The following is a 25,968-nucleotide window of genomic DNA, read 5'->3' on the forward strand; positions in this document are numbered from 1 at the left end:
TATACCTTTCGCGAAAGAGAATCAATGTGAAAATTACTTTTTCATCCATGAGTAACTTTATTTCTAATCCAAACGGTTTGTGCGCTATTTCCGAATATAACGAACCGAAGCCGAGCATTCTCTCTACGAAACAAAATCGAGAATAGCTTTCGGCTAAAGGACCGCGTTTGCGGTACTTGAAAAATATTCCATTTCGACGAGAAAGATTGCTCGTGTCAGAAAGGAAGGCGTCAAAATAAAAGCGTGGAAGACTCGCGTGCGCGACGAAATCCTCGGTGAATTTCCGCAATTTTTACATCGGGTTTTTCCTTTTTTTTTGTGCTATTTTTTTCTTGCCTTTATCTATTTTTATTTATTTATTTGTTGTATCGCGCGCCGCGAATCTCAAAGCGTGTTTGTTTCACGCGGTCGGAATGGAAAGACGCGTATTGTTTTTCCACGACTGTATTTTTACATCGCACATACCTTCCGGTGTAACGTCCATCGCATGTCCGTTTAGTACATCCGCGTACATTATGGAATAACGGGGGCCCTTTGTATGAAATCCATTCGCTCTTTCCTTCCTCGGAACACGGTCTTCTTTTGACGTGTTTCTCCTTTTTCCCTTCGTTTCCTCGCACCGTTTAACCGTGTTTCGTCCAGGAAATAAAAAAGTATCACGCCGGCAGTTTTATATCTGACAAGTGTGCATGTGTGTGCATGAAGTGCTCCGGAAATGCGTGTAACTGGCGAGAATTTTTTTTTTAGGAAAATAAATTATTTTTTTCAGTAAAGTAAATTAAAAATGTTCATTTTTGCGGAAACCGTAATTTAGAGCTTATTCTGTCGCGAGATTTTCTAATTCTCCATCTCGATGAGGAGATCGATTAAATTTTGAAGGAAAAATTTTCTTTGAAATTTCTTTTCGCAATTGACTTATTAACTAAGATTTTGATATAGTTTTTTCATATATATATTCTTGGACGTTTAATATATATATATATCGTTATACAATTGATTTTCGTAATCGCGAAATGAGAAAAGAATCTTAATATCGCGCCGGTCACCCGAACTCTTGTCGATCCAATTTTCTTAAATTCTCGCGTTCCTTCGTATACGTATGTAAACGGAAGTCGGAAACGAGTAAATAAACCATTGGAAGAGATGGTTAGGGAGAGAGGAAGCCTCTTGGAAACCGCCTAGTCAGCTGATACTTAAATCTCTTCGTATCGCCGTCTACGATCAGCTGGCGCTATCTCGCATTAATGGTCGCTACGTGTTCCTGAATAAATCGGCCCACTAAACAGTTTTTAGGCCGGCTATTATTAACCGGCGAGAGAACGCGGATTACACCCCCGGGTTCTTTCGAGAGTAAAAATTTTGTTAAACGCCATCGGCGATTTCAACAACTGCAAATAAGAGCGAGCGAGGAAACTCGTTTTAGGAAATTGCGTCGCAGCAAGAACAAGAAAGAAGAAAAAACGCGACCCACAATCGTATAATAAATTTCCAAAATCTCTTTCAAAGGATGTTGTACCACAATGGCGAATCGAACTTGGCTTATTTCAAGAGAGTGCGCTTATATTTTTCTAACTATATTAATTTAGCAAAGAAAAATTCTACAGTAACGAAAAGTCCATCTGATTAATCAATCGGGAAATGTACTCGCGATAATGCGTATTATGCGTTTGAGATTTTCTTTCTCTCCTTCGAAAATAAATTCGATAATAAGCTTCCGAACACAGGATTTAGGCCATTGGCCTTAGTTGGTTGTCGTTGGTAATCGAACGAAAAGATTCAAGAGAGTAAGAAAGAGAGAGAGAGAGAGAGAGACATGACGGATACCGGAGACCCATTGAAGTGACACGTCTTTTGTGATTTTCTCATTACTGGAGTGGAAGGTCGATCCTGGAAACCCATCTAGCTGCCGGAGCGACTTCCGTCCTCTCGCTCCTTGCTCTGATCCTTTTTCTCTCCGTCGTTTCTTCCACCATCCTTTCCACGCGCGAGCGTGCGCGCACCTTAATGCCTCGCAGATAACTTGGCACTGTAAGGACTGCCTGCACGACGTAGTCGTGTAAGTAGAATTACTCTCCTTTCATACCGTTCTGTACGATACGTAATTCGCGTGGCCGCATCTAACTTCCGATCGGCGACAGATCGGAAAATTATATTTCCCTCGCGCAATCGCCTTACGGCCGCCCTTGTAAGTCAACTCTTATCGATCCCTCATTCCCGGCTATTACCTGTCCATTGTGTTCCCTATACACGTGTCTCTTCGTGCGGTCCGCTGAATGGTGTTCCCTGGTCTCTCTGGCTGCCTCTTTTTCCGCGCGCCACATTGGTTTCGCGTGAGAGGCGAAGTCGGAAATGGGAAATTCGAAGCCGCAAAGGCGGTCCAATCGGGACTCGATACTTAATTCCTGCTCGTTTTCCACCGATTGGCTTCGTAAGAGTCTGCGAAAGATTGAACGGCGAAGAATATATTGCGTAATTACAAAATTACCCGCGCAAATAATATTTCGCTAATTCAGAACCTCCACAAATTGCTTGATATTTGAAATTATATTAGAATCGTTCTGTTATTCGACATTTCAGCAATTATATTCTGTTTTGAATTTCAAAGAAAAATACTTTTAATCCATATACTTGTGAAAACAAAAATAACAATTCGGATTAAGTAGCTAATATTTTTTTTATATTTTACAAAATATGAATATTTTTGAAATGTGAAATAAAGAAAAAAAAAAGATCAATAAAATATACAATTAGAAGTTTACCCAGTTCTCGTGAAAGTAAACTGCTCTCATCTTTTATTACGTTAAGAGATCTGGGCACTCGCGTGAGAGAAACTGGGAAATTTTGAATAATGTTGAAATAATATATTTTTTGAAAATGTGTAACTCTCTTGAAATGAAATGAAAATACTATCTTATGAATAAGTAAAGAAGAGATATCTAAATACGCAGATGAATTCCAGTTCTTTCGCATGTACGAAAATGATCATATAAATATCGTACAAAACTACTCTTGACATTCTTCGCAAAATTATATTTAACGTTGTTCGTTATAATAAAACATTTCGCAACAATTATCAGCATTTTTTGAGCTCGTGCTTTTCACAATATATTCCTAAAAGCGTCGAAATCTCCTTTCACAAGTCAAGTAGTGGCAACATTTTCTTTCACACCTTAAATAAAAATGCGTATAGACAAAATTTTTTAAACCGTCGAACACTGGTATCTCGAGAGAAGCTCGACGTGAATCGCTTATCAAGCCGACGACTGCGAGAATAGTCGTACCTAAACGCGAAACAAGTTTGCATCGAGTCGACGTCGTCTTTCGCGTGACGTCAATTTGCGCCCTCGCGAAAGCGCCGAGTCGTTACGCGGCATTGTTCGCGCATTGTTGCCACGGCATGCGCCGACATTCTTCCTCGTGTCCATTGTCGAGCATAGTCCGGGCGAGTTTCCTTCGTGGGCGAAAGAGGGGGAGAAAGAGGGAAGGGTCGAAAGAGCTTTTGCGAGGCGGAAGAGTCCGCTCTTCCATCCAGCTGATCCGGTCCGTCACAGCTCTCTGTCCGTTCACCGACATCAATTAGTATCACAAGGCGTCCGTAACTATGTACACATCCTCCCGCGAACGGGCACACTCGACGGAAACACGCATTAACAACTCTCCCTCTGCCACCTTTGCGCGTATAAATACGGGGGTTGCCTCGAGCCGGACGCCGCGGAATTCTCGTAATTTCCGCGCGAGAAGATACGACGGCAACTTTCCAATTTTCAGCATTAAATAACTCTCTCTTCGAATCTGTCGGAAATTAAAATACTCTGTTAAAGTCCGTTTGGAATTACACGAGTTGGAAACGACTCGGATGAAAGGCAGTCTTAACGGAAGAATAAGAATTTGTTATCTGCGTTTGCAACCGTTTACAGCTCAATTATCCGAAACGTCTTAATTTATCTTCGATTTACGTAGGGATTATATAGTTATACTTTCACGAATATATAGGTATATGGTATTTATGTCGCTACTAGCAACGACTCGACGTAACTATTATCGGCAATACGAGGTAGTAGTTTCGCGTAATACACGCATCACGTGTTTATCTACGCATCGACGCAAGCGGACGAGCTTGATCCTACAAAGACATTCACGCAACACGCACACACCCTCGTGCACGTGTGGATCACTCACGCGTGTGTCCATGCTCGATTGCTCGTAAATACGCGTAAACATCGACGGGACGCTTTCGTCGATTCCATCGACGTCCCTTTTTCCATCATTATCATCCATTTGCTAATACAACAAGACAAATTGCTCTTTCCTCTTTCGTCATCTGACAGGTCTTTACCTTCAAACGTTCGGAAGGATCGAATATCGAATTTCGTTCAGAAAAAAAAGTTGACTAGAATTTAATAGGACGTTGATTCTAGGAGAGAATATTTTTTTGCAAAGTTGCGCGTCCAAGATGGTCTAAGCTTCCTTTCCCTCCTCTTTCGAAAATTATCTCGCACAACACGCACGTTAATTATTTCTAGATTATTCTAGACACGCCCAGAAGCGTGGAGAAAGAATCTCGTGTCAATCGAGAGATTAGCGTTAACGAACGTCAACGAACAAGGTGGTATCGATCGGCGATATCGGTCGACACGCGACGCGTGTAATTAAAAATTCCCGTCTCGTTTTGCGCGCTGTGCGTTCCGAATACTTTCGTCGCCTTTTATATCGATTCGCGCCTTTGGAAGCGTGGAAGAAGGAAAAAAAAAGCGGCCGATCGTCAAAGTTGCGTGTCGAGAGCCGGTAAAACCGTGGCTATCGATCCGATATTTACGTAAACATACCCGAGTCCAGCGGGATTTCTTTCCATCCGGCGCGCCTCCTTCATTTTCTTCTTCCTTCTTTTTTATTTCGTTACCGCATTTATCATTCTTTACGATATTCGCGAGGTTTCGCTCTTTTATTAGTTTTTGAAATTCCCGTGCAGTTTTATCTTTATATACGCAAGCTTGTAAACTTGTTTTTAATACACACCGTTGCGCCACGCAACGCCTGTGAAAAAAAAGAAACTTTAATAATTACACGAATATTATTAAAAAAAAGAGAAGGAAAGGACTTTACGATGTTCCACTTATCTTCTCGCGAACACGAGATAAACGTGTCAGTGAAGAATGTTGGCGCGACCGACTGAAATGACGTGACGCAGAAATACATAAGAACTCTCGAACGAGACGATGACGCAACGGGACGGGAATTTTCATCGGTAAACGGGGAAATTAGGCTGTCCATTAGGATGCCATTCGAGCGAACCGTAGATTCGACGCCATACGTGTGATTCGGTCGATAGGTTCGCTTGTCGACGTGTTAATCTGGCTATTAGGTGGCGCGACCGAGATATCTCGTGAACTCAGAACGTGTGTGCCAGATGGCACGATCGAGATATCTCGCCGGGTGCATCGCATCGTCGATATTTGCTCCGAGTCTGCGCTTTTAGCCCCCTACAAATTAATTTGTGGCTAGGGAGAAACCGCGCTTTGCTCTAATAAAGATTTCTGTAACGGGCCTGTAACAGAGATGCTCTCGATTGTAGCTGAGAGCGAAAATCGACGAGAGATAGTCCCGTGGAGGATAAAAATTTTCCACACTTAGTTCACGCTCTCAATAATTCTTCAAACGTCAAACGTAATTGGATCTGTGCCGTCGTGGTGCCGCTTTGTTTCCGCAGCATCGCGTCTCCGCGTATAGGACGAAGCTACAATATCGCTGTGAAGTGATCAGAACTATATAACTCGATAACTGTCATTAATCAAGTCTAGCGGGAATGTTATTGTCGATCAGCGATGGCGAATTTGTCCGCAAAATCGCACGTGCCGTTTCGACGCGTCGCATAATTTCGACAGAGCGAAATTGCGGATCGATAAAGCGGAGAAAGGGTAGAATTTAACGTTGCAAATAAAGGAAGCTAAGTAAATGGCACCACTGCTCTAGAATCTACCTTTGGTAAATATCGTTATGACTCGACTATATACAATATCAGCCCGAAATTGCTCGCTCAATGCAAACGATTGAAGTGACAGTATTGTAAAGACTCTAAGCTGTGTATGTAATAATATCAAACGCACTATTTTAGCGCGCAAAATTGATCACACGTGGATTGCGTTTCAATTATATTATCACAATATTAATTAGACGTTGACGCAATTGGTGCCTCTATTTTTCAATTCTTATATACATTCGACAGCATTGATTTTGATCACTTAGACGGATCGAACAAAAGTACTAACCCTCTCCTCTTTTCGTTTGTTTCCAGGTGAGTGTCCAGGAATTCCAGTACGCGCGCGGGACGGCCGCGTCCCTGACGATGGTAAGCCATATAAAGCAATATATATATACCGTCGTTTTATCCTTGCATTATCATCCAAAATGCTCTTCCCCGGGAACGATGTAGCTCGTGAAGGATATGGGAAGAGGTCCTAATATCTCGCAGGCACACATCCGTCTTAATTAACGTCGCGATACATCTCGACTTCCGCCTGTGTGCCACCGCTCGCAGCGCATTCGGTTTAATATGCAGCCGACTTTACTCCTACTCTAATAATCTCTTTGTAGGACAAAAATTACCGCGGCGAATTTAGCTCGTTTCCCTTCTGCATTAATTATTGTCTCACAATGGAAATGTCTTTCGGAAACCGTGAAAAATTATATATGTAAACGAGAATTTATAGCTCATTCTCATTTTACTCTATTGATAATATAAACACTAATTATATATAATTAAAAAATCATAAGTAATTATTATACACACACACATATTTCCGTTAATATTTGTGCTTCGATTATTCTTGAAATTTTTAACTTGCAATTATCTTGCAACTCGCGACATTAATTATTATTGCGAAATATTGTAGAATGCATACTTTATAGGATCTGCGACTCGCTTGTTCCGGTTGCGCGCGATATATAGGTACATTTCGTAATTTAGTAAATGTGATATGGATTCAGTCGTGCGGCTCTCTTTAGCTCGCATTAAATATAAATGGCGATTCCGCCATGACGCATAATCACACGCGAATCAATCATTTCAGCGCGATAATAAATATTGACGTCGATGTTTTCCGTATTGAAAACAATAGCCAGTCGACCAATGCTAATATTTTCCATTCGCTTCCATATTATAGCCCCGGTACACGTATTAAGCTGATCTAATACGTCAATGTAACGTGACTGCGGCTCCGATGCATTCATTCTGCTGATGTCACGATGATGCTTTTATTAAGTACTCCTCTCCGACACGTTATAACACGACGAATTTGTCATTCGCGCGTTCGCGTAATTTTCGTGAAAGATTCCGCGGCGTTGTTATTAATCAAACACGGCGGCTTAATTAATTAAACTTTTACGGAAACAACTCGCAAGGGATGGTCGAAACATATACCTGTTTCCGTTTCGCGTCCAAAGACGGTCGTTGAATGAAAAAAAATAAAATGAGGCACCCGTTTTTCCCGGGTTAGCATCTCTTTCTATGCATTTTCAAGAGTGCCATTTCGGTTATTGCGCGACTTGGATTTTCTCTGAACGAGTCCGGATAAGATCTTCTCTTAGCATACTTTTTTAATATTCCGCGAAATATCTTGCGCAACGAAAAGATGAAGCTTGGATTTTCTGCAGAAAATCGTCGAAATGTCGCGTGAGCTGAGATGCGAACGAGATGCAGATTTCGATGGCGAAAAACGCGAAATTCCCCGTAATACAGAAATGATTACGAGTCCCGCGAGGCGAAGCTGTTCTCTCGGAAGAGAGAAAGAGAGATCGACCCCTTTTCGATCGCGGTCTTCACCGTGAAATAAGAGACGTCCCGCGGGTGACAGTGATAAATGTGTTTTTATATCGTCAACCTGGTATATAGTCGTCCAGGGTGTCACCCGAGAATGCGTAACGTACGGAAAAGTGTCGCGAGGGGATTGAAACGATCGGTTATGACACACGCGCACGTCAAACAAGGGAATCCACGTTAATTTTGAAGAGGGAAAGAGGCAATTTTTGTCGACGATGCGTGAATTTAATTTTTTATCTTCCCCTAGGTTCACTCGCGAAGGGTTCAGGCCGTGATCTCTCCTCTTTCCCTTCAGTATTTTTGTATTCGGAATACTTTATCGCGTCATGAACCTTCGTGAAATACTTTTGCATATTTATGCGGAGTAAATTGAAAAAGAAATAGGGATATAGTCTTTATTTTTATTACAATAGAATGTATTATTAAATTACAGTATCGATATTATATTTCATCGCGCGTGCGACCGTGAAAGATTTTATCGCTCGATTTTACATTTTTGTCGCGTTTTGTTCGAGCGAATCGATTTCTCTCGGCAATAAAAAAAACTGATTAATCGCAAAAAATATGTACATATTCAAAGTTCTTAGTAGAACCTCTAAAATATTTATATCCTCCAAAACGGTTTCGCGTTTTCGCCGTATCGTTGCATACACGGTACATTACGCAATAGGCTTAACGACCGCGATTGTTTCAGAAAAACGCACGTCGTGACGCGTCGGCTTATCTTTATTCCGCGTGTAAAACCTTGGCGGAGTAAGCGCAGGTCTTATCATAGCCGTGCGTGCCTCCGGGTATCGTTAAAACGCAACACGCTCTCGGCACATTGGCGAACAAGCTGCTGACCATTAGCATTTGTTTCCTCATTACGTTATTCAACGCTACCTCATCTCATCTCATTATCGGAAGTTTCTTCGTATTTCGCGAATGACTTCGGGCGTTTTCACCTTTGACGCGACTTGTTGCTCGTTTTTTTTTTATTTGCCTCGTTTCTCCGATATTATTTGTCGTCAACTTCTCGAATGTTATATTATTAAGAGAAATTTTAATTGCCAGAAACATTTTAATTTTTCTCTACTTAATCTATCAAAAAAAAAAGAAAGATCGTCAAAATCTCTGCGCGAGTTCAATTACGAGGGGCAATGTTACAAATTCTAATGCATGTTACAAATGAAGAGTTTAGCGCTTCAAATGCAGCGTATAACTGCAGTAGTAATTACTCGCTGATATGAATCATTAATGGTATTGGTTAAAATCCGAATTAGGCCGTAGGATAATCTGAATTAACGTTTCCAGTTGACAGCGACACGTTCGCACAATATCCTGATGGAATATTCACGCGATAACTCCCGCGCCCCGAAATTCATATCTGATCGCGAGACGAGTACGCTCATCTTCGGGCCATTTCCTGCGCGAAAACGCTTCTTCGCAAAGTGTTTCCTCCGTTGCGAGAAACCGAGTCCTCCTTCTTCCCCCGAAGAGACTTTCGCCTTTGTGTCGCGAGCTTACGTTGTTCGCCGTGACATCAAAGCGGGAGTGGTTTCTCGCCCTCGCGATTTCCTGACCGGCGAATTTCCAAGGATGTGACGTACCTGAAGACCGTGGTTCTGGAAGACCTCCGGGCGAATCTCTGACTCAGATCGACTCGCTCTACTTTCGAGTTATCGCAAAATTATATCGTTATTTCATTATTTTCCGATGCGCGATTATAAACATTCTCCATGAAATAACTACGTTTTATCGTATAAGTAATGTAAAATTTATTGATATTATGTATATTAGAAATGAGCAAAATTGTCGTAAATTCGAAAACAGGTCAAACGCACGCAGTAGTTGTTTTTTGATGGCGTCTGACCAGAAACGTCTTCATTCACTGCGCGCTAACTTGGCCGCGATTCCATTCGCAAGAACGAATCATTCGAGTCATTCTCAATCCTGTCGCACGAGAAAGAATCCTTTTTGAGACTTTTTAACTTTTTAAATAATTCTTAAAATAATCTCCAATTTCCCTCTTCTTATGAAAAATATTCAAATTAGGAAGCTATGTCCTTTCGTTTTAATTTTCGCATTTACTCGCGCCCAGATCGCGCATCTCTCTCTCTCTTGCTATGTTTGTCGCGGAATATCGCGGAGGCAGAACGCTACACGTCGCATGATGGATTACTCCCACTCGCACGCCGGCTGCCGCCGCCATTGAGCTGCTCAGCCGCGAATATGTCACTCCGTCGCGAAAATAGATTCCGCGCGATTCACCGCGCGGAAATACCATTCGTGCGTCGGCATCGGAAGCGCATTTGGAGCACCGGAAGTGGGAATGGGAAGAGCGAGGAACCGCCGTCTTTGGGAAACTGTCGATGTAGAGATCGATGTAGCATTCTCGCCGGCAGTAAGTCCCGCGGATCAATATATTAGAGAATACTCGTCTCTTCTCGGATTACTCGCGGTTTAAAACATTCAAAAGCCCTCGCGTATTTTTAAAACGTATAACATTTTTTTTAAACGGCTACAAATTAATTCCAGAATAATTCAGATAATAATTAGGATTCTAAGATTCTGCCGCTGGGATATGTTTGTAACCATCGTCGGGTGAGAGAAAGAGAGAAAGATCGTATTTTTTGGCGCAACGTCTTCAAATATTTAACAAGAGAGATTTTACTTCGAATCTGGTCTTCGCATTGAACGTTTTCGCCGATTTAACTTCTCGTATATATGTGCGTATACGTATAGTGTCGCTCCGAATCTCTCTCCTTCGTGTCTCAGTCGATCGAGGGGTGCGATTCGATCTTTCGAGCGACGCGACTCAATTACCATCTCTATGACGCGTGAAAATAGCTCTCTCTTTCTCTCTTTCTCGTTCGCTTTTTCGCGCGAAGCCACGAGATCACGCCCTATTACGCTCGTTGCATTCGATTCGGAGTGCTTGGTCGATTCGCATTTTTCACTATCAAGGAATCAAAGCTTTCCCCAGTCGCTTTCCATGCCCGCCGACAGCTGATCCGGTTCTCTCTTCCTTTGTAACGCAAATTAACAATCGGTGTGATTTATGGTTATCGTTTGGTACTTTTATACGGGGCTCGACACGGGCACGTAAACGTTAACGCTAAATTAATGTTTTCTCCATTGTAATGCGAGCCAACAAGTCGTGATTTATCGTTAACGTCCATCGATTCTACAGATAATTTGACGTAGCCGTATTTGCGTAATACGGCTTCACTATTTTCCCCTTTGTAACGCAAATTAACAACGTTATTAATTATTACCCGCATTGCATTAATGACAATATTAATACGCTCCGATCTGCAATTATTATTACGGTTAAACTGTCACAAATGTTACGTTATTTTTATAAAACGCCGGTCAATATTAGCGAGATTAAATTTATTGTACGCGAAAAGCGCATTTTTATTCAGTTTTGTGCACGAGACAGTTCTGTAAAGCTTTCATTCGAGAAATAAAAAGCAAGTCAGATATTTCGTATTAATTGTGAAATATAATGAAATAGAAAAGTAAAATAACGTGAGAAAAAAGTAGCGGTCATATGATTGTTAAAAGAGACCATATTTTTTTGTTACATGTCGCATTACGAGTCGAATTTAACAATTTTCAGATAATTGATCTTCTTTTCTAAGTGTGTGAATCTGTGCTAAATTTTATATGTTACTTTTTATGAGAGAGAATTAAATTGAAAAACTCTTGGCTTTTTTTACTCTTAAATTACTCTTACGTACGGTTATTATATTTTTTAGGATTTTTTTTTTTAATTAAATTCGATTTAACATCTATTTTCTCACTTATTGTTACACGGATGATGACTCTTATTCTTTGCGATCCACTCGAATCTTAGTTTCCAAGGGGCCCGCATGAAGTTACGCGCATCCGGTATGTCATATTTTTTTGTTACATGTCGCATTACGAGTCGAGTTTAACAATTTTCAGATAATTAATCTTCTTTTCTAAGTTTGTGAACCTGTGCTAAATTTTATATGTTACTTTTTGTGAGAGAGAATTAAATTGAAAAACTCTTGGCTATTTTTTAGGATTTTTTTTTTTAAATTTAATTCGATTTAACATCTATTTTCTCACTTATTGTTACACGGATGATGACTCTTATTCTTTGCGATCCACTCGAATCTTGGTTTCCGAGGGGCCCGCATGAAGTTACGCGCATCCGGTATGTCGAATCTCGAAATTTCGGGGGTAAATCCGGGATCGAGAGACTGCGTAGTATCGCTCGCAGATCGAGACAGATAAAGTGAATTTCTCCGAAGTTGGAGGGCACGACGGCGAGGGTAGAAGAGAGAGATGGGATAAGGGTAGGGCGGTTGGGCGCCGATCGAGGCTCGAACACGTAACCGCCGTGTTATCTATTAGCTCTCCGCGTGATAAACGATTCGCTTCCTTCCACGCGAACTTCGCACGTAAATCGCCTGGAAAAGGATAAGCCCCGCCACCCTGGTGTACCCTCGTCCTGACCCCGCAATGTCGATTTTCCGATCTGCTTTTTTAAACGCCGTGCTCTTTTTGGAGCATCGGATCTGTTCCCTTTCTCTCTTTCCCCAAAGTTTAGCCACATAAAGTAGAAACGACGTGTCATCTAGGTTCCTCGTAGAATAGAATTTATGTCACTGCAGAGAGATGTGAGATCAAAAATGCTTTATACATGTTTCGTAATTCTGTTCGGAGTATTAAATTATATAAATATATATATATATTAATTAACTATACATAAAGATTAATTATTTATTAGACGATTAATGTATCACAAATATTATCCTTATTTACTGAATCTCGCGATTCGATTGTTTTATTAGGTCTTCCCAATCCGAATTATATTTAGATCGTCGAACGATAAAGTTTCGAACGAAATATGGTGTATTTGTCTCAAAGTATCTTTAAAAACATAATTATTTCATAAAGAACGAAACGATAATTTAGAATTTGGATTTCTACTATTTTGATTGAATGAATAAGTTACACGAAAAATGTATTTCGAGAACTGTCGTCGCGATATAAATATGTAATTATTATAAGCAAATATTATAGTTTGCTAATATTAAACTTGATGTCTCGCACAATTATTCTTATATTCGATGTCAACGCGTGAATGACAGTAAATCCGAAGAACGTTAATATACGACATCATGCTATTAATAATTCGTTACCGAAATATTTTACACGTATAGGTGAGGGATATACGTCTACTACATTCTACAATCATCGTTTGTCATCATTTGCACAGTGAGACTCGAACGAAAAGCTAGCAACATAGTTGCGCTTCATATATTTTCATATTACCATACGTAATATGCAAAACGTGCGATCATTCTATATAATTGTTATATAATTAGCAATTATATCGAGGAATTGATTAGTTTAAAATGTTTGTATAATTTAATATTCCGGAGTATATATACAGTGTCCGATAATAATCGTGCGCCAGAATTAAACCGAGTAAAAAAATCCGCTTTGTGATCTTTGCAATAATTAATGAGAAATTAGATGTAATACATAATTTGCTAATTATAATAAATATATATAATTAATGTATATTATAATTTTATTCGAAATATTTTTGTAATATAAATTGAGAAGCACGAATTGATAATTTCTGGGAAACATGTGCCGAAATTGATCTTCGCGCAACATTCCGCAAACATTTCTCCCGCACGAAGCGGAAAAGAGAAGGCAAATGGCTCTTTGAGTTTTCGCTTCGAAGAGGATCAGAAGTAGATGATGTCACGACGCGGGCAATCCACTTCCGGCCTCATTTAATAAATCGACTGGCCAGCCAAAGGAACGAGTTCCAGAAGAGCCGGGCAATAAATATATCCGTTTATAGGCGTCTGGAGGAGTTTCGCGAGTCATCGGAAACTCGGGACCTCGAACTTCGGGCCAAGTCCAATGAAATAGGGCTCGCGGAGTCCCCGAGGAGACGTACATATGTACGTACGTACACATCGCTATCCTCGTCTAGGGAATCGAAAGAAAGGGAAGGGAAGTGATGCGTAGAAGGAGAGAGAGAGCTTGGCAGTGCCTTCAGGTTTATTAATCATCCTAAGATTCGTCTTCGTCGGCTGCTTCGTAATGTTCCGATATTACGCTGTATCTGTCGCTCACTTTAGAACTCGTCATCGTTTACTTACTCAGATATGTAAATTGCTCTTGATCATTCCGCGATATATTTGCCGAGTAACGTATTTGCTAATCGAGGAACGAGTTGCGTTTGGAAAATCGAGATATATTCAATTAACGCGAGATGTTTATATAAATATCTTTCGAGAGCGATCTTTCGTCATCACGCGCGATGGATGGAGTTGTTTCCTTATTAAATGCGAAAGTCTACTTTAAAGTGCGGAGCAACCGCATCCGTCCGACCGTAGCTCGTTAATAGAAACTTCCAAGTGTCTCGTGCAATATTCATTTTTGCGGCCGATTGGTAAAGCAGCTTTCGTCAGAGCTTAGTTCCGCGCGCGCTCTTCGTTTATAGCGATAAATCTTTTATCGCGCTGCGGTATTTGGAATCCTTATATATACATATATATATGTAGCGGAGAAGCGGAAAACAGCATCAATTATTCAAGTTCGAACTTTCGGGCGGGATATTATATGGAATATGGGAGATATATACAGGATGTGCGCGTGTCCGCTGTAAAATTGAAACGAATTAAATAAATATCTAATTTTTCGAAAATATCGGAGAAAAAGTAACAATAGAATTGTTAATAAATAATTATTTTTTAATTTGGATGCGTTGCTGTGGAAGATAGATTGATTTATTTTTTCCGCGAAAACAAGCTCGTCAAAATCACTCTCTGGCGAGGAATTGTTTATTTTCCGATCATCTCTCCAATTACCTACCGAACTTACAAGGATCATCACACCCCGCTATCTTTCGCGCGGCAGATTCGAGAGGGATCACGGATCAGATTCGAGGGGTCGAGTTCTCCATTTAGAGAGGGGTTCGAACCGACAAAAGGGTCACCGGATATGCCCCTTAAGACTCGTGCTTTACTCTACCTAGTGAATCCTCTTCCCGCCCGGTTGCGCAGAAGGTATTTATCATCCGAGAAAGATAAAAGTTACTTTGCACCGAGCACCCTCTTCTTCGCATCATGTTGGCATTGTCCGCCCTCCGAGCACTTTAGCTCCGACTTCAAAAGCGAGCACACAGATCTTTACAGCCGTAAAATCAACTTTCTCTGTCTCTCTTCAAGCCGTTACGAGAGATATCTTTTTTATTCGAAAGCGCGATGAGACGTAACATTCATATTTAGAAACTGTTAAAAAAAAAAAAAAAAAAAAAAAAAAATAGAAAGCTCGTAACGAAAGTTTTGTGATAGAATTCCGCGAATTTTGTTCAACAAAAGTTAATCTGGAAAGTTTTCACCGTTTTTAATCTTCAATCTTAATTATTCAATTAATTTATATTAGGAAATGGACGATTATAAAGGGAAAGATCAAATTCTCCCGTTATCGATACGCTTGAGAATTTGAATCGTTTCGATTGAATCGGTCGTTGTGAAGAATACTTGCCGCAGACAAGCATCCCAATCTGGTTTCCTCCCGTTCTACCTCGATTCCTCTGGCATTCACTCTGGCCAGGCGCGAAGTGTGCCCCAAAAAGATAACCGTACACATTCAGTTTCTGGTTAACTATAGGAGTCATGTGGAAACAGAGCTAGCTCGACATTATAACTCTCTCAGATAAGGAGACAATAATAGCGGGAGAGAAAGAGAAAGAGAGGCTGGAGAGGGAAGAAAGGAGGCAAATGTAAAGACTTTTATACATATTATTGAATAGATATATAAAAATATATTCAAGTTTGAACATCGAACCATAACAAGAGATATATAAGTATTTCGTCGATGTATAAATATTAATTTTATCGCTCACCGATCTAATCATATAACAATATAAATCGCGCGTAGCACTTTTACCATTAAGATAGAGACTATAAGAGAGAGCGAAAATGATGATGGGGTTAAAGGGTTCGCGTGCTTCGAGAAAGGTCGAATGGCTCCTCGCGCTTTTACCTCGGTGACATCGTTTGTGTAGCGTTAAAACAGTCGCTTTTAAACGCCAATGAAAGCGGGCACGTCAGGGTCCGCTTGCTGTGTTAATTGCGTCAGAGCTGGCTGTAAAATGGCGAATGCACAGAAGATTGTTGTCGCGACGTCGCGGTTACACTCGACGTGTCCTCGCGATTTAATTCGACTACTATTTACGACTCTTCGTCAAGGAACAGCTGCGAACGCTCACGACGACTTTAAACAGTGCGATCTGAACTTTCACAAGGCGTAGAGGCATTTAGGTCATTGAAACGATGACGTAACAAACTTCAAGATTTGTTTTTCATTTGATTTTTTACATATATATATCTTTTTATATCAATTAAAATTTCTATTTGCTCGTGTATTGTATAAAACAACAAATGTAATCAGAAAAGGCCAACTTATCGAGCAATATTTATAAGATGTTGTATCCAATTAAAATTTATTTCCTAAACAATATATTAAAATTACAAAAAACCATTCATATAAACGTTTCAACCGCACGCGGTTTTCCTCAGTATAACAGTGTTACGTAATTTATAATTCTTACAAAAAAAATTATTCTATTCTCAAACTTACTAATAGTCCGTTAATTCGAGTCGAGAATTTATTAGAAATTTATACGTGTTACGATTTGTCATATTTAATTTATAAAAGTATTCGCCGTACTCACAGTTTAACACAATTTAAAAAAAAAAATTGAAATTATTATAAAAAGATAAAACCAACAGTCTAACAAGACACCTCATTTTGAACTATCTTTTTTGATTACATTTGTTGTTTTATATATTTTTATCATTATTAATTCGTAACTCTTTAACTCTTCGATTTAAATATTTCGATTCTTCGATAATTCAATATTTCTCTTCGTGTATTTTTAATCAATCTCGTCTTCGTTCTCTTATCAATGTCGCATTATCAGTTCTAACCGATTTGTGTACCATAGTGTATAGCGATCGATTTTTTCCTCAAACGGATTGCCACTCCTATTTATCCGCGATCTGGTTTGAAGGATACCTCGGTTCGGGTTCATTCGTCTTCCCGATCCCATTACAGCTGCCAGTTAGTCATTCTCGTTTCTCTTCAATCTTCGCGTGACATACATAAGTCCTGCGCTCCTGTGCAGTATTTTACAAATCGCTCGTAAATCTCTTTCCAACGGTAGTGTCCCGAACCTTTACATGGCACACTTGTTGCCGTACGCATAATGGACGTCATTGCGAATCTAATGCGCTTTTTATCCCACGCGATAAAAACCACGATCATTATACAGGATATTTATGAAATTGACGATATACACCATCTGCGTGTAGGAATTTTTCCGCCAAACTTCGAGGAACATCGCTTTAAAATAAAGTTTAAAACGCGGCTTTCGCGAGAGATAACTTTCTTTTTTACAGCTGGCAATTTCATTTAGGGTTTTAAGCTTCGCTAAGGATGTAAGTGTATCGTTTATCGTCGTTAATTTCAAAAAAGTTTAAAGTCAGTCTCCCCTGGGAACCGCATGCCGGGATTTAATAGACTTCTGTGTGAAAAGCGAAGGAAAAAATTTATAGACATGCGCGATGTTTCTTTAACGTCGCAATAACGCGATATTTAAATTCCTTCGATTGTTATACACGAATAAACAATCGATGACGACAATCGATGTTATGTTTGAAATATTCCCGAGTTTTCCATTCCGCATTTTCATCGTCGTATTGTTCACGGGCGACCTGTTCCAGACGACGCGAATCTCTAATCAATCAAACAGGATTAATTTCCATATGTCGCGATAATAGCTCTTACGTAGGTGTATGAATTATCATACTAATTATTCTTTCCTGCCTAATGAATACGACGCGCAATTATATATGTTTGAATGAATGAATTATCTGTTGCGGAAAATACGAGAAATTTGATATTTCTTCAGGAGTTCCAAAGTATCGCGGAGAGAGCAAGAGATAATATTATGATTATTAAATATGATCATTATTATGAAAGAATAATAATAATAATCGAAAGATTACGGTATATATGTACGCATCCTGCGCGCAATAATTCCGGTTATTTCCGCGCCGCGTTACGTTAGATTAATTAAATCCCCGCGATTAATTGGTGTTCATCCATACATTCAGATAGGTATAATAAAATTTACCGGCGCGATAAATTGTCCGCCATTGTTGCTGCCGCTCTGTAATTGCGCTCTGTTCGCGGAATAAAGTTTCGGCGCGCGGAATTTATCGCGTTAAGGAAGCTCGTCCGGAAACGACGCGATGATCCGCGAGAGATAAACGCGCGAGTATTCGAGTATCTCCGCATTTTTTCGTCCTAGACAAAGATCCATTCTTCTTGGGGCTATACATGCGCCAAAACCGTGATTTACACAACGATTCGCTTAATTCCGATGTAGACCGCAATGCGCAAGGAGAGAAGGACGAGGGAGGAGAGAAATATTAATGCTCTCATTAGCCGTGCTTCATATTCATGGCATGAAAATTTGTCGTTAATTATGTAACCGCTCACTCGCGAAATCGGACAAAACGACCGGCTGCGGCCGTTATTATCATAAACGGTAATCGACTATTTCCGGCCGCTCGATGAATCGGATATATATCGGTCGTTTTCATCATTCTTCTCGCGTATATATATATATAAGTATTTTTAAAAACGTCAAATTACGTGAAAATTATTTAGCAGAACGTTAAATCGATATTGACGGAGGTCTCGTCGCGCGATATTAATTATCTTCAAAATCGAGAGGTGTAACTCGGAGAAGATATCCGTAATATAAATCAAGTCTCGACGTTCTGTCAGTATTCTCAGTGTAGTAATGCATAAAATCTTGCCGCGCAGTTCCTTCGCGACTCGCGAAAAGGACCGTCATATTTAACTCGGTTCGCAATTAAGCGAACGCCTGGCGGTCTCGACAATTTTAACGAAATGCGGATTTTCGTCGACCGTCCTGTATGATGGCCTGTCTAAAGAGAGAAATAAAGAGAGAGAGAGAGAGAGGGAAAACAAGAGGCTAAAGCTGCACTTTGCGCCCCAGATTTGTTGTTTCTTTTCTCCATCATTCCCCTTCCCGCCTCGCTTACTGTTCTTGTGTTCTTTTTTTTTTTCATTTCTTCATCCATTCACATTAATCACTCTGGCGAGAAAAAGAGAAAGGGAGAGAGATAGAGAGAGAGAGAGAGAGGAATCCTCTCTCGCTCCCGCCTTCTCGTTTTGTTCTCACGCTCGCCGTGTTGCAACTGCTACCTTAATGGGTTTCCCCAGCTTGAAACGAAGCAGTGGATTATGGGGCAAACCTATCAGAGAATCGCCGCGATAAACTTCGATAAGGTCGACTTAAATTACCGAGGTAGGGGAACTTGCTTTTCTTCCTCTCTGTCCCGCGCGACCCGCATTTTCCTGCTTCCTTTTTCTCTCGCGTATTACGCGAAAAGAGGAAAAATTCTGCCATTTTTTTCTCTCTCCCGATTGCACGCAACGATGGATATTTTAACTTCTTATTATATGCATTTATATTTATATTGCAGTAAGAGAGAAAAGTATTTTATAATTGTAGATATAATGAAAAAAAAAATTTCGAACGAAAGAGTAAAACTTTATTATGCCAAGTAAAATTGCAAGAGTTTGAAATTGAAACATTTCATGGGAAAATAGAGATAGCAAAAAAAAAAAAAAAAAATAAAAAGTGAATATCTTGTAATATCATATTTAAAATGTCATAGAATAAGAATCACGTGCTCTGGGCGATTTTCCGAAAATTTTCCTTCGAGCTACGTTGTGACGTCGACAGAATTTAATGCGGCGAACAGAAACACATCTCGGTTGAAACGGGATATTGATAGGCAGCAGTAACAGCGACGTGCTGCCTCGCCACTGACAAACTATTTCGTCAATAGCACTGACGTGTCATTGTATCGGCGACGAACGTTTCGCCAGGCTGGCCGAAACACGTTAAACGCTGATCAAAACAACCGCACTCAATCGCTGAGGTTAACATTTATATTACGATCTTCCTTCGATAACACTCGAATATTTTCGTGCAATTTTTGGCTAATAGGTATACATATATTGCCGATCAATAATTAATATAATTAATGTAATTATATAATTTCCGAATGGAGAGTTTGTTTCGTGAAAAATAGTTTACGTCGCGAAAATTTTCGCACGGTTATATATTCTCCGTAATAAATTTGATTTTGTACATTAGATAAAATTATGATTACACACAGATGTAAAATTGATTTTAGGATATGTTTTATGATCGCGCGGAGATACGATTATCTCGCTGTATTCGATATTTATCGGGATTACTTTCGTATGTCTTTTTCTCGCTATTCTTCGCGAAGAGTCCTGCGACCTTCCTTGACCTCGCGAATAATTGCACCCCGGAGAGGCGCGAAAGCGTGGCCGCGGCGAGAAATTTAAATTGTCCGTCCGACTACCGTCTTAAATTGCCGCCGCCGGTCTCCTTCCGGCTGTCTTTCATCCATCTTGCTGTCATCCCGAAATTTATCTGCACCACCTACACGCGGGGATGCGAGAAGACAGAAAGAGGCGGGGAACGGCTCGAAGGAGAGAATTATCTCGCCGTAGAAATTGGACACGACATACGAATCGAGGGACGCGTGCGTGTCTAGGATGCTGCGTGAAATTATGGGGGAGGACCAAGAGTATCTACCGCATCCCATCATTCTTGGGATCGAACATCTCCGTTAATCTCTTAGTGCTTACTGGCATAAAAAATTACATTCGGATGAACGATGTAATAAGAGTGCTAAATTATTGTCATTTTTTTAAGTGTCAATTTATTGCTAATTTGTTGCAGTCTGGAATTTATTGCTGTTATTAATTAATAGAAAATTAATGTAATGCGAATTAATTGATAAAAAAAGATATATATATTATAATTATATAATAATAAAGTAGTCGAACGTAAGAAATTTGCAATAAATTAGCACTTACATATCTGAATTTTTCATGATAAAACTGTCAAATTATAGATATTGAAAATCGTATTTTCAAAAACGGATATATTACACAAGTTTAACATTTTAACTATCGATTGATAACCAAATGGTTAATTATTTATTAGGAAATATGCGAGATGCAAAATTTATTTTTTAGGAGGTATGTACATAGAATAGAAATTATCAATGAATAATATAGTAAATACATACGCGCGTCTGTGTGCGATCAATAGAATTTACAAACGTTTTCTCGTCTAATGAATGCTTAATGAATTGTAAATCTCTTTTACAATACATTTTGATATGATTGGGAAATATAACATCCGACAGGATCGATTGGAGAATCTCATGAGAGCATTTCTGTGTACCAGGTAGAATGTTTAGTAAAACGAAATGTCGTGTCGGATGTCGTTTCCGCGATGCACTGGATATTGCATATCAAATCTGACGTTGTTTCAATGAAGCGGAAACTGCTTTTTCAAGTTGTCGCGGCGAAAATCTAAAACGTACTCCGCTTTTATCATATGAATGATAAAGACTGCGCACCCTCCCCGATATTAACTCAGTCAGAGAATTGTAACGTCAAGAGAGATCACGTCGCGTTGTTGGCGAGCTGAGTGAAATGTTATATCGAGCAGATTCAATCTCATCTTTTTTATAGAATATATGTTCCAGCTATATTCGAATTATCGGTTTTATGTGTGTATAAAAAAAAGCTTCAAGTATTTTTTTATCGGATCGTATGAACAATAAATTGGACGTGCAAGAAACGATTCAATTAACGGTGGAATTAGCGTGACCGACGAAAAGAATACACACAAACGCGGATAGGAAAGTCGTAAAAAGGAGAAGCTTGGAGTGTTTCGGGGTGAGAGAAACAACGTCGTGCAAGTTTCACGAGTCGGCGCGCACAGGTGCCGCTCTCGAAAAACTCGGCAAATAAATCCCATCGTTGTGTATATATATGTATGTGCAACCGTCGGAGAGAGAGAGAGAGACAGAGATGAAAAAAGCGAGAGGAGATGAGAAATATAAGAAAGAAATCGGTGTGCGGAAATGCATTCTTTTCCGCATTATTTTTTAACCGATTTTTTTTTTTCAAATTGATCTCTCGCTCTTTTCCCGAACTACATATCTCCCTGTGCTCTATCTCATTCTAATATCGTTCAAAAATGTAAATCGCCGTAACAAACGGCGAAAGATTTTGTATTCGCAAAAAATGTGAAAAATAAAAAAATTAAACCACGTACAGGCATACGCATACATACATATATATATGCGTATAATAATTGATTATGTTTTTAATCGGCTTCGATTCGAAATTCGCCGCGCTCTCGCGAGCGACGTCATTCTGCCAGTGCCAAATTGCGTCGTCAATATTTAATGATCAGCCGGGGAATCGATAGTACTTCTCGATGAAACGCTGGAAACGAGTCGCTTATCGGCGCTCTACCGCCATCGAAATAACCGCTTTCATAACGCATGATGTTGGCAGGGATGAGAAGATATATATCGTGGGACCGAGAATATAAGCCAAGATCCTCTTTTCATCGTTGGTCGCTCTGGACCGTTGTTGGATCCGATCTCGAGTATCGAGAGTACATCATCTCATTGTCGTAGGAAAGACCGAACCGAACGATTCGTAGGGAGTTATCGATGCCCGGGTGGCTTTATTAATTGATACATCTATTAGCGGCTTTATTCAAGCATATTCCAACTCCAGTGAATCGAATTAATTAATCAATTATTGTTAAAATTATCGGCCGGCTCATCGGTCCGTAATGTTCTCGTATATGCCCGCGTTCTTTGATCGAGATACATTTTCGAGCGCCACTTTTATGCGCCGCAAATTGCTCTATAGTTTTCACGTTAATAATTCCGATAGCACGAACGAAGCCGCTAATTATCACGCCAAGTGGATTGCATCGTTACTCTAGCGAGAGACTATCGAGGATATTAATTATATTTATATGTATAATTAATTGCGATATGCAAAACTGATAAAAACAATACGCGTGTTGCAAACGTGTGTCATACATTGTATGTATATTGGTAAAGTCAGAGTGCGCAAACAGACGCTAAGTTTAACGTTATCTGGTATATTTAGTATCTAAAAATACCACAATTCTTTTATTAATATTTAACAACGTGTTCGATACGTCGTTATTTAGTAAGAACTCTCTCGTCTTTATCGCTAAGGAGAAAATAGCGTCGACTCTTTTTTCTCGACTTGGTCCAAAGATCGACGCTTTTTTTGACGTAATTGATTCGTATAACGAGGCACAAACGAGACGAGATTCTCGTCTTCGTCCTACGATTGGATCGATCGACCAACCAGGGATCTTGATTAAATCTAGGTCGAACGAATTAAATTCGCGGTTTTGGCTATCGAATTCAGTTTCTTCCCTGAGGAGAGGTTCGCGCATACTCTTTTTAATCCGCCGCAGTTTGCCTGAAGAAATTGCGTTAACTCTGTTTCACGCATGAGCTCTTCCTCCCCTAGGTATTTTCACAGGTAGAAAAATACATTAGCTTGCTTTGAAAAATAATGCATTCTCGCTGCACACAGTTTGTTAAACTTGTCAATACTTTTACTTGTCAATATTTCGATATTTTTATTTTGCCTTGGAAACATTTATATATTTGATTACGCGATTCCTGACACGTTACGTTATTAATTATCAGGAGTTTTTATTTACGCCAACTTGTTTTATGAGTAACTGACATGACGCCGCGCCGCGCCGTTTCAAAAATAATATCTTTCATATTTCAAACTCAGCTGACAAAAAATTATGACTATATATTCGAATTTCTTTTGTTCTTCCATGTTATGTTGATTTTCTTTTATATTCACATCCATCAATCATAAAGCAACTGTTTTCAAAAAAATGGTACTGCGAATTGTACGGGGTGTAAAATAATAATAATACAACGAGCACAAAATATGAGAGGAGGATACTTAAATTCGCAACGAAAATGAAAGATATATTACACTAACCTAGAGCAGTAACGAGACCATATTGATCTTGGAAACTGGGTTAACTGCGGCGCGAATAAAGATCATGCGGTCCCGTTCGACGATTTCTTCGCCATGATATTTCCGTCGCGTTCTAATTAACCGTCACACGCGTCCTCGCGAGTGATTTCATCATCCGCATAGCTCAAGTCTTCATTATCTTTAAAATCATTATCGTTGTCTCGTAAGAATCAAGTATATGAAAATTCGGCAAAATTCGTTGTATAATTTATATATGGAACTTAGTAATCTCAAACCAAGAGATACAGTTCCGAAGAATTAATTTTTCGCGCTTGGGCTCTATTGGCCGATTTAAAATTCATATACTATTATTATTATTATATTCACGTTGACTTTTACGTGGAGTAAGAAAATTCTGTAGAAATATTGATGCGCGATGTGACGTGTCGATAAGAGATTCGGAAAATAGTGAAAATGAAAAATTGATCGGCACAACGGGAGAAGACAGATCGTTGCAGGGTGCAACGAACGTCTTGTCCGATGCTGCGATCGCGCCGACATTTTGTCATCGCAACTGGAACACCCGGGGATGCGAAGACGATACATGTTTGATGCGGTTAAAAGCAGTCTCTCCCTCTCACGAGATCGACTTTCGTTCCGCGAGAATGACCCGCGACCTTCCGTGTCCGCGGCCGGGCGCGGTCGGTTGCAATCGCATGCAATATTAATTCGGGTGTTCTCAGATGGGGCGAAAATTCGATACCGCCTAGAAGCGAGATTCTGCTCGCCATTGGTTCTCCAGTCGATATCTCACGTGGTTTTCCTGCCGCATATACGCGGTAGTCGTCGAAGAACCGTTTAAGCTACGCGACGCGGTTATTTTTATTATTTTAAATACCACATTTTTTATTTAATTTCTTCGCTCCTCTATATCGAAGAGAGATCAGCAGTTTGCGAACCACTATAAAATACGATTGATTCAGAATTATTACTTTTACGTCGGATCGAGAGACTTCTGTATTATCTTACATTTAAGTTGTAATGTTTATTGGAAAGGAAAATCGACGATACACATTGCACCCTAGATACACACGGGAAATGCCGAGTGACGCCACGACGAGGGGCATTACGTCATGCTGCGAATGTATGGCTAGGAGGGAATATTCAATGGTCTGGTCAGGTAAATATTGGACGAGCCCGTACAACGAACGGACGCGCGCACGCGCGTTTCGAATGCATACATAGGCATGCATATACATGCGTACATCTCGATGTCTCTCGCTTTCGCGTCGGGGATACTTTTTCGCGGATATACGCGACGATATTTTGACGAGGGGAACGTCATGCGGATGAGATCTACGCCGGAAAGTGTATTTGCGATTTTATGTTTGAGAAACGCGAGAACCTCGGCAAAAATATACGTAATATCGCGCGCGAATGTGGTACCATTCGATACGATAAACCGACGGGCGGAATTCAGAATCCGGTGCGCGTAAATTAGAATGCAATTTTGACGGAAACCCTGCAGTTTGTTTAAGCGCGAGGAAGAAAATGTATTCGAAAAAAGGAGAGATTTTTTCTCTCTAAAAATAAGAAGGATGTGTATTAAATATAAAAACGCGAAAGGAGGAAAGATGAAAAGTCTTAAGGGACGACGGAGTTTGTTTACTCGGCTCGACTTCATGCTAATGTCGCACTCCATTTCACACGAACGACCTATAATCTTCCACATGATTGAGAGATTAAGAGGGTGATTTTCTCGTCGGCTGAATTTCCCGCCGCGAGACGAGAGACGCGCCAAGATTTATCAGGTAACGAGAAGGGAACGATCCGCCTCGTGTTTTCTTTCCACTTTTCTATCCGACGATCTCGCGGGGGATACCGGAAAAAATTGCGCTGAAATTGAATGAAATCGCGAGATGGCCAAACGTCTTTGTTAAAACTTCTTGGGCGAAGTGTCTCTCCGTCGCATTATATGTATTAAAAAAAAAAAAAAACAGATTCGCTTAATTTAATCCTATCCGTGAGTCGAATTTCTAACGCGACAAGTTCTTATATATCTAAACGTTAAAATAGCGTTGTCTCAATATATGAGATTACTGTTTTTAACTACCGTGACGTCGTTATCGTTGATTTCGGGCAGCATCCTCATATCCGGCGAAACA

The 25,968-nt window shown here is 40.0% G+C and overlaps 1 protein-coding gene across 10 annotated transcripts in view; it reads left to right on the forward strand.

Annotated features, from left to right (window-relative positions):
- Positions 1–25,968, forward strand: part of heph (polypyrimidine tract-binding protein 1 heph) — a 386,169-nt gene that overhangs the window by 223,971 nt on the left and 136,230 nt on the right. For 4 of the 10 annotated variants that reach the window (XM_085490344.1, XM_085490339.1, XM_085490370.1 and 1 more), the window contains exon 3: positions 6,293–6,346. The exons of the other annotated variants lie outside the window; for them this stretch is intronic. In XM_085490344.1, coding sequence (XP_085346470.1) covers positions 6,344–6,346 — 3 coding nt within the window. In that variant the 5' untranslated portion in view covers positions 6,293–6,343. The remainder of the gene's footprint in view (positions 1–6,292; positions 6,347–25,968) is intronic. 10 annotated transcript variants of the gene reach the window in all.

This window comes from Nylanderia fulva, unplaced genomic scaffold, assembly GCF_048542155.1.
Source record: "Nylanderia fulva isolate GAGA-0341 unplaced genomic scaffold, ASM4854215v1 Scaffold1, whole genome shotgun sequence".
Lineage (NCBI taxonomy): Eukaryota > Metazoa > Arthropoda > Insecta > Hymenoptera > Formicidae > Nylanderia > Nylanderia fulva.